Here is a 10068-nt window from a genome sequence, read left to right as displayed (position 1 = left end):
TTCCGGCTGAAGTGCAGGTCCCGGTTCCTTACGCACACAGTTCCTAAGGTGGTGGGGTGTCAGCCACCACTGGCCCCCAGGTTGTGCTCAGAAGACATGTAAAGAGTCCTGGTCACACTAAAACCAGCTGCAGACATGTAGCAGCTGGGTGTGGAGGGCAAGGTCTCCCCACGACCTCCCTGACCTCATGGTGCCCATTTCCCTGTTGACTTAAGCCTTCAGACCCTGACTTGTGCTATGTGTATAGCACAAAAACCTTCTGTTTGCTAAACAAATTTGCTGCTGGAGAGGAAGCCAGCTTTCTTGGCTGTAAAGAACCTTACCTTCTTCTGGTGAAGTATTTAATGTTGCTGCCCAAAACTGAAGCTTACTGTCAGAGGAGTGCATTTCCTAGGGTGTCAATTATAAAATCACAGTGTTAGGCAATCCATTTGTCTGTTGAAACTCCCTCCTTGTACATTTATTTATTCCAAATTAAGTCTTGTAACCTTATAGCAAGTCTTTGGATTTTAGGGATACTGGAAGCTTAACTTTTTTAACTGCATAAATGATTTTGAAACAGTTGTTTCCATGTAAAAAGCTCTTTCATCCTGTCCTCATGTCCATAACCTTCAGTCCTTGTTTAATAATAGCAGCAGCCCTGTGAGAGCAAGTTCCTTTGGAAGATCTGCACTGATCCAAACCACCATAAAGTCAGGAGGGCACTTTTGATTATTTTCAGTAGACTCCAGCTTCTGTCTGTGCTGCTTTGTTTGCTGAGAGAACCCTTCCTCTCACACGACAGCAAAATAAACTTTGAGTTTAGACTTAAATTTTCATTCTGCAGCTGTGATGACAATAATAATACTTTTTCTTACAAGATCTCTGCTGTAAGGCTTCTCTTTTTTCAATTTTAAGTATTTATTTTTAAAACTTAGCCTGTTATGGGGGATGGCTGATTTCAGCTTATGCAGCCTGTGTTGATTGCAGTTTCCAGGCTTGATTAATGAAGCAAAGGCAGCATAAAACTGTAAATAGCTGTTGTAGGACAGAGCAGATGCTCACAAGGCTTTAGCTTTGTCTGTCTCCCACATACATGTGTGAGCAGTGGAGGGAGCTGTGGCAGGAGGCACGTAAGCGTTTTTACCCCAGTGCTTTCTTCCTCTCAGTTTATTAGTGAAAACCTGTTGAGCATCAGATCCATCAAGGCACATTTTCAGACACATGTCTGAGCTTTCTGTTTCTCAGATTCTGTGTTAAATTCATATAACTAAAACCAGTTTTATTAAAATAAAACAGGAAATCATGTCGTTTTGGCCCCATTCAGAAGAGGCAAGAATCCTCTCCTGCTGGACAGTGGGACTATGTATTGAACCTGCTGTTAAGATGAAATGACTTTCTTTAGCTGTCATGAGCTGTCCCCAGGTTTCTTTCTCCTCCCTCTTCATTTAGCCATCATATTAAATAAGGGAGGATAAAAGCAGCTATTTAAGTAACCTGAAGATGATAACAGCTTTCAGGTTTGTCTTATTCCTGCAGCCTGTCTGGGTAGGATTTGTCTAGTGTGGGTTTATTTTATTCCCCCCCTGCCACGTGTGTGTGTTGTCAACGGTTGTAGCTACACTTTCAAAAGACAGGAAATCTCACTGCTGGGGAGAAAAACAAAGAACCCAAGGGGAGCATCTGTTCTACCCTGTTAAACACCCCTCCTGCCCCTCCTCCAGCCCCTGCCCAGGTGTCTCCAGCACTCCCTCCTCCCTCTCCCAGGCAGGATGCTGTCAGCACTTGCTGTGGCTACCTGTTAACACATGGGCACATGGACTGTCCATACTTCATGGTGTGATGCAAACCTGTAGTGCTGATATCTGTGTGCAGAGTGCCTTTGCAAATGGAAGTAGGATTGCTTTTCCTCCTGACTAAACAAAAAGCTGCAGCACAAAAGTAGCAGACACTGTTGCTGTCCTCTCAAGAGATGTTTTGTGCTTGCCTGGGGAATGTGCCCTTTTTTCCTTGACCACACCATGTCTCAGGGGAATGAAACACCTGTAGATGTAGCCTGGGCCCTTGAAGATGTGCTCAGGTGATTCTGAGCTGCATCCCCATAAAGGAAGGAAATAGAAGTTACAGAAATCAACATTTTTCTACTCCCAGGACTGCACATTCAGAGTGCCTTTGCAAATGGAAGTAGGATTGCTTTTCCTCCTGACTAAACAAAAAGCTGCAGCACAAAAGTAGCAGACACTGTTGCTGTCCTCTCAAGAGATGTTTTGTGCTTGCCTGGGGAATGTGCCCTTTTTTCCTTGACCACACCATGTCTCAGGGGAATGAAACACCTGTAGATGTAGCCTGGGCCCTTGAAGACGTGCTCAGGTGATTCTGTGCTGCATCCCCATAAAGGAAGGAAAACAGAAGTTACAGAAATCAACATTGTTCTACTCCCAGGGCTGCACATTTTGAGCAAACACTGATTGATTTCTACATTTGTCTCTACCATTATCACATGTCAGAGTTTTGATAAAATGATGTAGCCAGGAGGTTTTACTGAGGATGCAAAGCACAAGGATTAAAAATGCTCCCTCTGTTTTGAACAGAAAACACCCTTTTGTTTCCTCTTTAAGCATACGTGCTTGTTTGGCACTGGTGTAATGCCTGAAACAGCCCTAAGTTTTCTTCCTATTCTTGCAGTCTACAAAAGCTGGTGTGTCTGTGACCTTTCTGCAGCTCACGGACTGTGTCACAATGCATAAAAATAGAAGCCCTAGCTACTGTTAATGGCACAACGTTTCCTTGTTTGCTTTAATTTTTAATCTGAGAATAGCAGTTAGATTGGCTGTGTTGGGGAGAGCTGCATTTGCTCGCAAGCGAAATGTCTCTCGTGATTTCAACTTAATCTTTAATTGACATTAGTCCACAGTTCAAAAAAATTTTTGGCACAAGGGAGAAGCTCTGAGGAGAATCCTTAGAAAAACAGAGGGTGTTCCAGGTACGGTGAAGGTGTGTTGGCAGGTTTGTGTGGGGCTGGCTGGGCACAGAGCACCCGGCCCGTGTTGCATGAATCGTATAATGCGTAGTGAAGGTGCTGAACTCTGGCAAAGAAACAAGTCTTGCTGTTAGCCAGCTGGAAGGTGTTTCTGCTAGAGCAGTTGCAAGGTTTCAAAGAAGTATTTAGCTGCCTGCAGTTGGCATCTTTCTGCATGTGAAGCAATGCAGGTTCTTCTGGAACAGATACCCAGGCCCTGTAACCAAGTGGCTGGCGTGGGAGGTTACTGCAAGATTTCACCTGCAGTTCTGGTGTTTAACTTAAAACTATCAACTGTAACATTTGTAAAACCTTTAACTGTAATGCTGGTCCTGTCTAACTCCATTTTCTGTGCAAATATCCAGTAGTCACAGCAGAGTCCTCTTTTGTATTTCTTAACATACACTTTCATCCTTCATTTCATTATGTATGTGCCTGTTTGTCTCTTGGGAAGAAAAATGTGCACTCTGCTCTGCATTGCTGGAGGTGGTGATACCATGATGAAATCCAACCCAGACTGCAGGCTGCCTCACAACAGAAAAGTGGTATCTTTTTAGAACCTGAAAAGCAATTTAAACTGTTCCAATTACTGCTTTTTCTACCTAAGAGTTTTCCATTGAGGAGAGCTGTCTTGGGTGATGCAGATCCACCTCTCCCTGTAATATGTCCTGTGTAGTAATTCAGAGTAACCCCGTGTATCATGTTTGCCTCTTTTCTTTTTAATGGAATGCTGTTTCTTTCCCTTGCTCCAGTCTTACCTCTTCTGTGTCTGTGCTTTCCTGACCAGGATCTTTACAGCCATAATGCCCATGGTAGCAGCTGGATTGATTCCAGACGATCCCACATTGCAGCCAATAAGAAGACTTGTGTCCCTTGTAGGATTTTTTTTTAAAACATTTGGTACTGTGATTTCCTTTTGCATGCCCCTGTGTTCATGTGCACTGCTGGTTGCATTCTCATTGGCTGCCTGTGGGATCACAGAAGACCAAAGTGCCAATCAGAATGACCAGTCAGTGCACAACTCATCATAGTCCTCCGTGCTCCTCCTCAAGTATTGACATTTTATCACCTTTTGCCTTATTGTTACCATGCTAAACCAGTCATTGCTCCTTAGAAAACTGTTGCAATATGCAGTTTTAACCAGCATCTGTTAATTTTGCTTACTAAGTGTGCCTATTCACAATTCACACCAGTGCTCTTTCAGAAACCCGTGTCATTCTAATGACTTGTTACAAATCAGTGAGATTCACAGATTGTAGTGGTTGATGTCTACATTAATTTCCAGTGTTAATTATAGGCTGTTGCTTCCATGTTTTTCTATCTACGCACAGTGTATTTTGTCTCTAATTATGTATTTTGGAATAGAGTATACACTCTCAGTAATGAATTCTATCATCCTATTCTTGGCTGTCCCTGGAAGATGTGCTGATAATTGTTAACTCAGTCTCTTTACATTAGAGCTGCTGCTTCAGTGATCTTTATATTTACAGCAGCAACACAGTATTTAAATTCCTCTCCATTCCACACAGAGATGCTTTTTCCAAATATCCTCCATTCAGGTTTTCTAGGCATAACAGTTCTCATTGTTTCAGGAGGAATTAAAAAAGCCTAATCCTTCTGCTCTGTGTAGAGAATTTACAAACATATTTTTCTCTTACTTAATTTTGTGATAAAGTGAAAAATGACTGAACTTTGACATTTGGAACTTACTGCATACATGGAGCAGTCCTTTGTGTGGGCTTCGAAATACTAAGCCTGACTGTGTGGGACCAAACACACTCAGCAGAAAGCCTCAGTGACCAGACACTTCTTTTATCAGCTGGAATTGGATCTGGCCCTGAAAAAACATAGCATATGTGTGTGAATTTATGAGCTCCTGTGATAAAGGCAGTAGAAAAGTAGGAGGCTAAGTGCAAAATACTTCACTATTAAGGCTGCTCATCTGAAGCCAGGAAATGCAAAAGTTCAGGTCTTGCTAGCAGCATTAGTTATCTGGCATTGTACTTGTGTAGCTTTTTACACACACTTTCTAGACAAGAAATAATTATTCTTAATAATTATCATCATGCTCACCTGCACATGATAGAATAATTTTTAGGAAAGGTACCTTAAACCTCATCTGACACTCAAATACACCCTCCTATGTGACTAGAGACATTGAAGGCAGAACTCCCTGTTCTGCACAATGCAGCTTGGGTGGTTGGAATCCTGAGGTGAGACTTCAGGGTGTGTGGGTGGAGGAAGAAAGCTGAGGATGGGGGGCCAGGACACAGGGTCAGGGTGATGCCCTGACAAACATTCCATCACCTGTCAAAGCTGGGTTTGTATTTGCACAATCTCATACTGCAGCAGCATTTAGCAGTTCCCATCCTGGATCACAACTGCATCACGCTGGGCACTGTGCAAGCAAAACAATTTCTACCTCCTGAAGTGCCCCATTAAAACTGACAGGACATGCAGCCAATTCAAGCCTTTGGTAGCTGGAACCACAACTTTTGCATTTCTCAGCAGACCTAAATGCTGCACTAACACCTCTTATACCGAACTCACGACGAACGTGGAATTTGCCTAATCGAGTAACTTCACCTTATACAAATAAACTGGTACTAAGGATTTTCCCAACCTTACTTCTTTAGCTCTGTTGGCAGCTGGTGACTTGTTGTTGTATTAAATGGCTGTTGGTTCACGTGCGTCATTATCCGAGAGCACCCGAGCTGTGTGACAGGAAATGACGTGCACACTTGTGTGCATTTGCTTAGAGCCTTCATCCTGCAAACTCTTGTGCACATACCTGCATTTACTCATGGATGTTTGCAGGAAACAAGTTTCTCTGTCAAAGTCTGTACACTTGGAAAAACCGTGGAGGTTTATTTTCTTATATTACAAATTTCTCTGCTGACACCCTTAAAAATGATCTCTATTTCTACTCTGTGGTAAATTATGCAGATTTAATGCCAAAGATACCACTTTACTCATGCTAAGAAACTAACCTGTGTTGTGTCGCTTCTTTATCTCAGGGCTGGGGAAGGGGGAACATAAACCTGAAATGAAACCTGCACCTTGTAGAGTCAACAGCATTTAGAGCTTATTTGAAGCTTCCATAGCCAAACCGCTTGAGACTGCAATGACTTCATCTCTAATAACCTTTTGACATGCACTCCCATCAGGCTTCACTGCCTTGATTTTTGCAGATGCAAACAGATTTTTTTGCTCTGTGGTTTGTTGTGCTGTGTAGCGTGACGGGTGTTTGAAGTGTTTTCAAGATGGTAAAAATTCTTCTTTCTTTTCCCTCTCCTCCCTCCCCGGAAGGTTTAGTTTCTTCTCTCGTGATAAGAAACGTATGCAGGCATCACAGAAAAATGTCCACTTCCAGGATACTTTGGGAGAATGGCCAAATTCAAATAAAGATGACTCCTACACTGAACAAGGACAAGAAGCACTGCAGCACCTGTGACTAAAACCTTGAGGTGATCAGTTTACCACAGTAGATCTCAACAACCTAGTCACAAGAAGCTTCTGTCAACAGATCTGGCAGCTCGTCACTTTTCCTCGCCTTGCACACCGCAGTGGTTGTGTTTCAGATGTACTCTTCAAAAGGGATCCCTCACTGTTTGCTTGGGGACTGTTTGCTGAAAACAGAACCCAAGTTTTGCAGGGACAGTCGCTGGTCCCCTGGGACATGGAAGCTTCTAGATGACTTGTTTTGTGCTGAATAACAAGTCTATGGTCTTGTTTGTGCATTAACTACAGTAACACAAGCTTCTTTAAACCAAAAAAAAAAAAAAGGACCTGTGCCATTATTAGAAGTTTGTTTGCAGTGTACAATATCTAGTGGCAAAGACTCTTTTACCCTGTTTGTTAACACTATCGGTTGTTTGCTTTTTATTTCTGTTAGAATTTTTTCAAGAGGGATACGACAGCTGGCTGCTCTCCGTGGCAGGTCTCAGCACTGCTGTGGCCTCTCAAGGTCAGCTGGCATCTGCATTTTGCAGAGTAACCCCTTGGAAATCCACCTGATAGAGATTGATAAACTGGAGTAGCCTCGAGAGGGGTAGTGAGTGTCCATTTCCCTTGCTGCTTATAGTGCCTCAAGCGTGAAGAAACGGATGGGTGAGGTTAGCGTGCCTTGCGTTTTGCCATGAGTTCTGTAGTACTAATGGAATACAGACTGGTTACAAGGAGGAATTGTACCACTTGAGTTTCACCCTTACCAGGGACTTGCCCCTTAGAGTAGCAGACAGCTGCTGTAAAGGAATTGTGTCTCCTTCCCACAGAGAGGTTTTTAAGTCAACCTCCACTTTTCTGTGTAGACATCCTCAACTAGCTGACATGAACTATTTTAACTGACTTAGAGATGACCCCAACTCCAAGTGTTTTCTCTGACTGGTCTAAACACTACTTGGGCAGAGCAGATGATTTCTATGTGTTGTGCAAGGTGCTGCTCTGGTGCTGGCTGATGTTTGGGCAGCCTGCAGTTACAGGGGCTTAACCTGCCAGCAAAAGTCCAGCACAGCTGAACGGACAGGAGGTGGGATTTCTATCTGCTTTGCAATGGAGCTTGTGAGGCCCTTGGGTCTGTCTGAGGCTGTACTGACAAAAACCATGACACTAAAGCCCTGTATGGTCGGTCACTGAGGTCTTTCTGTGAGCTTAGCCATGTTCTAGGAAAGTCTGCACTGGAGCAGCATGCTGCTGGTGAGGAGCATCTACTTATGACAAAACCATAGGCAACTTCAGCACATGTAGCTTAGTGCAGGGTGCTCTGAGCTGCTGTTGGCACCTCACCCCCAGCAACTGCATCTGCTCAGTACAGAGCCTCTTCTTAGGAGTGGCATTAAGAGCAGAAAACAATGGTCAGCCTGGAGTAAAGCTCCAGTTACTCCAGGAACTGAATGTCAGAGGAAGTCTTGAGAAACTGAATGACAGTGAGCATGTGGGTTTAGTGCAGGCCAGTTGTTTTTAATGCAGGGTAATCCAAGGCTCTGGAGTCTTTAATGTGTATGGGCAGCAAGTGGCTCTTAGCCCACCTAAGATGAAACTGCCAGGAAACTGTTCTTGCAGCATGTGGGCCAAATGCTGCTCTGCTCCTGACCAAAACTGTGCTGTGTTCTGAAAACGGACCTTCCGTGTGCTCAAGGAAGCTGTTTCCTGTGCCTCCCTGGTGTCACTGCAGTTCAGGGCAGGGAGGAAATGTGGCCTTATATGAGAGACATCTGCATCTGAAATAGCGACCGTAGCATCTGATGCTGGTACTGGGCAGATATGCTTTTGCCTGGTGATGTTTTGGTAACATATCGTAAGTCTTATGCTTACAGAAAGCTGTGTCCATAAAACAGCAGCACTTCCCCCTTGTGTGAAAAGCAATTCTTAAATGGGGGGCAGCATCTTAATATGATACTGAAGTTGCTAAGATCTCCACGTGTTAGGGAAAAAACAAGTACCCTCCAGCTGTGTCAGGCAGTGGGATTGTGAGCGATGCCCGTGGACTCTCCCTCACATAGCTTAGCACACTTAGCAGAGGTGCAGCCATCAGAAGCAATGCCAGAACGCAGAGGACGCAGGGCTGGGATGAGCACATGGCTTTTGGAATCAGCTGAGTGTGGTGGACGGGGATGACAGAAACCCCCCTCCTGAGCGGGACCCCAGCACCCGAGCGCGGCTCTTCCAGGGGACATCTCCCGGCCCCCGAGCCCAGGGTGCTACTGTTAGCCAAATCTGCCGCCCATTTCACACAATGGCACTAAGCAGTACAACCTTCTCCCACTCGTCTCTGGAGCCTCAAAAATCACATTAGTTCCTCCTGACCTGCTAACATTAACCACTTTGATCCTCGTGCTCATGTTTGAAGTGCTGAGTTTATACACTCCGAGTGCCACTGAAAGGATGGCATATGTAGGGAAGAGTATGTCACGACTTGAAGATCTTTCATGTATTGTTTCTCAATATTCAAGTAAAATCTGCTTTTAGAAAAGGGGCCAGGATGTTGTCAGGTAAGGGGTGTAACAATCCTGTCTGCAAAGTGCAGGATCACTGAAGGTTTTTTCTTATCTTTTTTTTTTTTTTTTTGGTTGGGCAGCAAATCATTTTAACAGTTTAATAAATATTTCTGAAAAACAAGTACTTCTGCAAGATTTTTGTCCTTCTTTTTGTGGAAAGTTAATACCATCTCTTCTTCAGGATGCAGCCTCAGGGTCTGTCTCCTTTCCCCTGAAAAAGGCTCATGCAACTCTTCATGGAATTAAAGCCTCAAACTGGGCAAGGGTAGGGCCATTCAAAGGCTGACAAAAAAAGTACAGTTTTAAATATATTAACAAATATTTATGTATGGTGTATGATGATAAAGAACACGACAGAGCCTTTTAAAGAACACACCGTAAGCTCCTCAGTGCATGCAGCTGTATATACACAGCCTGGCTCTGAAAAAAAGATGCTTTGCCCTCAGGTTTTCCCCAGTTCAGCTACGGCCAGCAGCAAGTTCAGCTTCTAGGACAGGATTTAAACGCTGTGCAGGCAGGACTGTGCTCACAGGAAGGAAGAGAGGAGAGAACAGAGGGGGTACAGTTGCAACCACATTTAGCTACGACACCGTCCTTCAGTGACTCTGCATGGACTGATCAGGAACACGAGGCATTTTCTGACCTGCTTACTGCTCAGTAAGCACAGTAGTGCACAGTCCTCTAATAAGACATAAAAAATGCATTTCTTACTACATGTTTTTCTCTTACCTCACAGAACTAATTAGGGACATAGTATCACTAAAGATCTTGCCTGTTCCAGTGTCTTCACGAAAACAAAGTCACTTCCCATCGGCTTCTGCTTTGGGGCACATTTTTCAGAGGTTTAGTTTGTTGCTCTTCCGTTAGTATTTCTTCAGCAACTGGCTATTTCATAAAGGGCATCTGTCTCACTGAATGTGTGGACATGTGGCGCATAACTAACTCCATACGGAGCTCTCCCGCCCTCCCCTCAGTGAGGCGCCCGACCGTTACCGCCCCGCGCAACCCCTCTGCCCGCTCTTTTTCCTCACGCGGCTGCGGAGTGAGGGGAGAGCGGCCGCCTGAGGGGAAGGA

The 10068-nt window shown here is 44.3% G+C and overlaps 1 protein-coding gene across 1 annotated transcript in view; it reads left to right on the top strand.

The window, feature by feature from the left end:
* Window positions 1-6776, top strand: part of RILPL1 (Rab interacting lysosomal protein-like 1) — a gene marked incomplete at its 5' end in the record, with an annotated part of 19186 nt that extends 12410 nt beyond the window's left edge. The window contains one exon of the mRNA XM_008947768.1: window positions 6308-6776. Coding sequence (XP_008946016.1) covers window positions 6308-6452 — 145 coding nt within the window. The remainder of the gene's footprint in view (window positions 1-6307) is intronic.
* Between the last annotated feature and the right edge of the window lie 3292 nt (window positions 6777-10068).

The sequence above is a fragment of the Merops nubicus genome, unplaced genomic scaffold (assembly GCF_000691845.1).
Source record: "Merops nubicus isolate BGI_N331 unplaced genomic scaffold, ASM69184v1 scaffold21299, whole genome shotgun sequence".
NCBI classification, from domain to species: domain Eukaryota; kingdom Metazoa; phylum Chordata; class Aves; order Coraciiformes; family Meropidae; genus Merops; species Merops nubicus.
This window is presented reverse-complemented; position numbering and strand designations above follow the sequence as displayed.